This window comes from Penaeus chinensis, chromosome 5, assembly GCF_019202785.1.
Source record: "Penaeus chinensis breed Huanghai No. 1 chromosome 5, ASM1920278v2, whole genome shotgun sequence".
Taxonomy (NCBI): Eukaryota; Metazoa; Arthropoda; class Malacostraca; order Decapoda; family Penaeidae; genus Penaeus; species Penaeus chinensis.
The window spans coordinates 34,680,810-34,684,863 of record NC_061823.1 but is presented as its reverse complement, the minus strand read 5'-3'; the positions used below and the strand labels follow the sequence as shown (position 1 = coordinate 34,684,863).

The window sequence follows — 4,054 nt, the reverse complement described above, 5'->3', positions numbered from 1 at the left end:
ATCTCCATCGCCATCGCCATCGCCATCGCCATCTCCATCTCCATCTCATCTCCATCTCCATCTCCTTCTCCATCTCCATCTCCTTCTCCATCTCCATCTCCTTCTCCATCTCCATCTCATCTCCATCTCCATCTCCATCTCCTTCTCCATCTCCATCTCATCTCCATCTCCATCTCCATCTCATCTCCATCTCCATCTCATCTCCATCTCCATCTCATCTCCATCTCCATCTCCATCGCCATCGCCATCTCCATCTCCATCTCCATCTCCTTCTCCATCTCCATCTCATCTCCATCTCCATCTCATCTCCATCTCCATCTCATCTCCATCTCCATCTCATCTCCATCTCCATCTCATCTCCATCTCCATCCCCATCTCCATCTCCATCTCCATCTCATCTCCATCTCCATCTCCATCTCCTTCTCCATCTCCATCTCCATCTCATCTCCATCTCCATCTCATCTCCATCTCCATCTCCATCTCCATCTCATCTCCATCTCCATCTCATCTCCATCTCCATCCCATCTCCATCTCCATCTCCTTCTCCATCTCCATCTCCTTCTCCATCTCCATCTCCATCGCCATCGCCATCTCCATCTCCATCTCCTTCTCCATCTCCATCTCCATCGCCATCGCCATCTCCATCTCCATCTCCATCTCCATCGCCATCGCCATCGCCATCTCCATCTCCATCGCCATCGCCATCGCCATCGCCATCTCCATCTCCATCTCATCTCCATCTCCATCTCCATCGCCATCGCCATCTCCATCTCCATCGCCATCGCCATCTCCATCTCCATCGCCATCGCCATCTCCATCTCCATCTCCATCGCCATCGCCATCGCCATCTCCATCTCCATCGCCATCGCCATCTCCATCTCCATCTCCTTCTCCATCTCCATCTCCATCGCCATCTCCATCTCCATCGCCATCGCCATCTCCATCTCCATCTCCTTCTCCATCTCCATCTCATCTCCATCTCCATCTCCATCTCATCTCCATCTCCATCTCATCTCCATCTCCATCTCCATCTCCATCGCCATCGCCATCGCCATCTCCATCTCCATCTCCTTCTCCATCTCCATCTCCTTCTCCATCTCCATCTCCATCTCCATCTCCATCTCATCTCCATCTCCATCTCCTTCTCCATCTCCATCTCCATCTCCTTCTCCATCTCCATCTCATCTCCATCTCCATCTCCATCTCCTTCTCCATCTCCATCTCCTTCTCCATCTCCATCTCCATCTCATCTCCATCTCCATCTCCTTCTCCATCTCCATCTCATCTCCATCTCCATCTCCATCTCATCTCCATCTCCATCTCCATCGCCATCGCCATCTCCATCTCCATCTCCATCTCCATCTCATCTCCATCTCCATCTCATCTCCATCTCCATCTCATCTCCATCTCCATCGCCATCGCCATCTCCATCTCCATCTCCATCTCCATCTCATCTCCATCTCCATCTCATCTCCATCTCCATCTCATCTCCATCTCCATCGCCATCGCCATCTCCATCTCCATCTCCATCTCATCTCCATCTCCATCCCATCTCCATCTCCATCTCATCTCCATCTCCATCTCATCTCCATCTCCATCTCCATCGCCATCGCCATCGCCATCTCCATCTCCATCGCCATCGCCATCTCCATCTCCATCCCATCTCCATCTCCATCTCCATCTCCATCTCCATCGCCATCGCCATCTCCATCTCCATCTCATCTCCATCTCCATCTCCATCGCCATCGCCATCTCCATCTCCATCGCCATCGCCATCTCCATCTCCATCTCATCTCCATCTCCATCTCCATCGCCATCGCCATCGCCATCTCCATCTCCATCTCATCTCCATCTCCATCTCCATCTCCATCGCCATCGCCATCTCCATCTCCATCGCCATCGCCATCTCCATCTCCATCGCCATCGCCATCTCCATCTCCATCTCCATCGCCATCGCCATCTCCATCTCCATCTCATCTCCATCTCCATCGCCATCGCCATCTCCATCTCCATCTCCTTCTCCATCTCCATCTCATCTCCATCTCCATCGCCATCGCCATCTCCATCTCCATCTCCTTCTCCATCTCCATCTCCATCGCCATCGCCATCTCCATCTCCATCTCATCTCCATCTCCATCCCATCTCCATCTCCATCCCATCTCCATCTCCATCTCATCTCCATCTCCATCTCCATCTCCATCTCATCTCCATCTCCATCTCATCTCCATCTCCATCTCCATCTCATCTCCATCTCCATCTCATCTCCATCTCCATCTCATCTCCATCTCCATCTCATCTCCATCTCCATCTCCATCTCATCTCCATCTCCATCTCCATCTCATCTCCATCTCCATCTCCATCTCATCTCCATCTCCATCCCCATCTCCATCTCCATCTCCTTCTCCATCTCCATCTCCATCTCCATCGCCATCGCCATCTCCATCTCCATCTCATCTCCATCTCCATCTCCATCGCCATCTCCATCTCCATCGCCATCGCCATCGCCATCGCCATCTCCATCTCCATCTCATCTCCATCTCCATCTCCATCTCCATCTCCATCTCCATCTCCATCTCCATCTCCATCTCCATCTCCATCTCCATCTCCATCTCCATCTCCATCTCCATCTCCATCATCATCATCATTTCTCCTCACCATTCCCCCCAGCACTCTGTTTGAAATACGAAAAGTCCCTTATCCAAGGACACAGGCATAGCAACACACCGTATCTCATCCAGAGAATTAAAATACACACACTTCATAGATACCCAAGGTCAATGTGTCAAATAGTACAGGTTAGATACATAATTATAGACAGATACTTTAATGTGCAGCGCTGACAAGTAAAATTGTTTTTATTTCATGGTCATTCTAAGTATTATCGTTATTATCATTACTGTTATCATTATCATTAGCATTATTTTTTACATGATTCATATTTCGATGGGGAAAATAAGGAATTATTTCCTAGATTATCGTCTTTCTGTCTGTCTATCAGTCATCTTTCTATCCACCAATCTGTCTGTCAACCAGCTCTTATCAGAAATCTATCTATCTATCTGTCTATCAGCCCTAATCACTAATCTTTCTATCCATCTATCTGTCTATCAATCAGCTCTATTATGCAATATTTCTACCCAACTTCCTGTCTGTCTATCAGTCTTAATTAGCGATCTATTAATCAGCAGTCTGTCTATCTATATATCTATCTATCTACCCATCTCTTTATCAGCCTTAATCCATCTGTCTATCTATCAGCTATCTTTCTATTTATCTACCGTTTATCAGTGCTAACCATCACTCTATGTATCTATCAGTTCTAATGAGCAATATTTCTATCTATAATCAGCAATCTATCTATTTGCCTGGTCTATCTATTAGCCCTGATCAGCAACCTTTCTATCTAACTATCTATCTATCTAATAGCCCTGATAAACAATCTATCTATCAATCAGCATTAATCAGCAATCTATCTACCAGTCTGTCTATCAGCCCTATTCAATTTACATATCTATCTATCTATAAGCCCTAATCAGCAATCTACCTATCCACCCACCCACCTATCTATCAACCCTAACCAGTATCCAACTACCCACTTGTCTATTAGCTTTAATCAGCAATCTATCTATTCACCCACCCACCTATCTATCAACCCTAACCAGTATCCATCCACCCTCCTATCTACAGCCTTAACGCAACATCTATCTATCCATCCGTCCACCTTTCTTTAATCAGCAATCTATCTATCCATCCATCCACCAATCGATTAGTCCTAATCGACAATATATCTATCCATCCACCCATCTATCAGCCTAATGCAATACCTCTTCTGCAGATAGTGATGCTGCTTAACCAAAAACCGGAAAGGAAAAACTTCAACGTCTTTCAACTTTCTCACGGACTCGACCACTTTCGCCATGATGAGTTGGACGCGTTCGAATCCCCTGATGGCGTCTTAGACTTAGTTTCCCGCGATAAGCTTGCCTCCTTCACCAGAGAATTCTATCAGGTCGATGAGGTGAAGACGCTTTATGAGATGAGGAAGAAATTCGAT

At 47.1% G+C, this 4,054-nt stretch overlaps 1 protein-coding gene across 1 annotated transcript in view; it reads left to right on the top strand.

Annotated features, from left to right (window-relative positions):
- The first annotated feature begins 3,814 nt into the window (after positions 1-3,814).
- The window catches only part of LOC125025905 (UDP-glycosyltransferase UGT5-like), a 4,203-nt gene continuing 3,963 nt past the window's right edge, over positions 3,815-4,054 (top strand). Inside the window, exon 1 of the mRNA XM_047614236.1 lies at positions 3,815-4,054. This exon is cut by the window's right edge and continues 30 nt beyond it. Coding sequence (XP_047470192.1) covers positions 3,842-4,054 — 213 coding nt within the window. The 5' untranslated portion in view covers positions 3,815-3,841.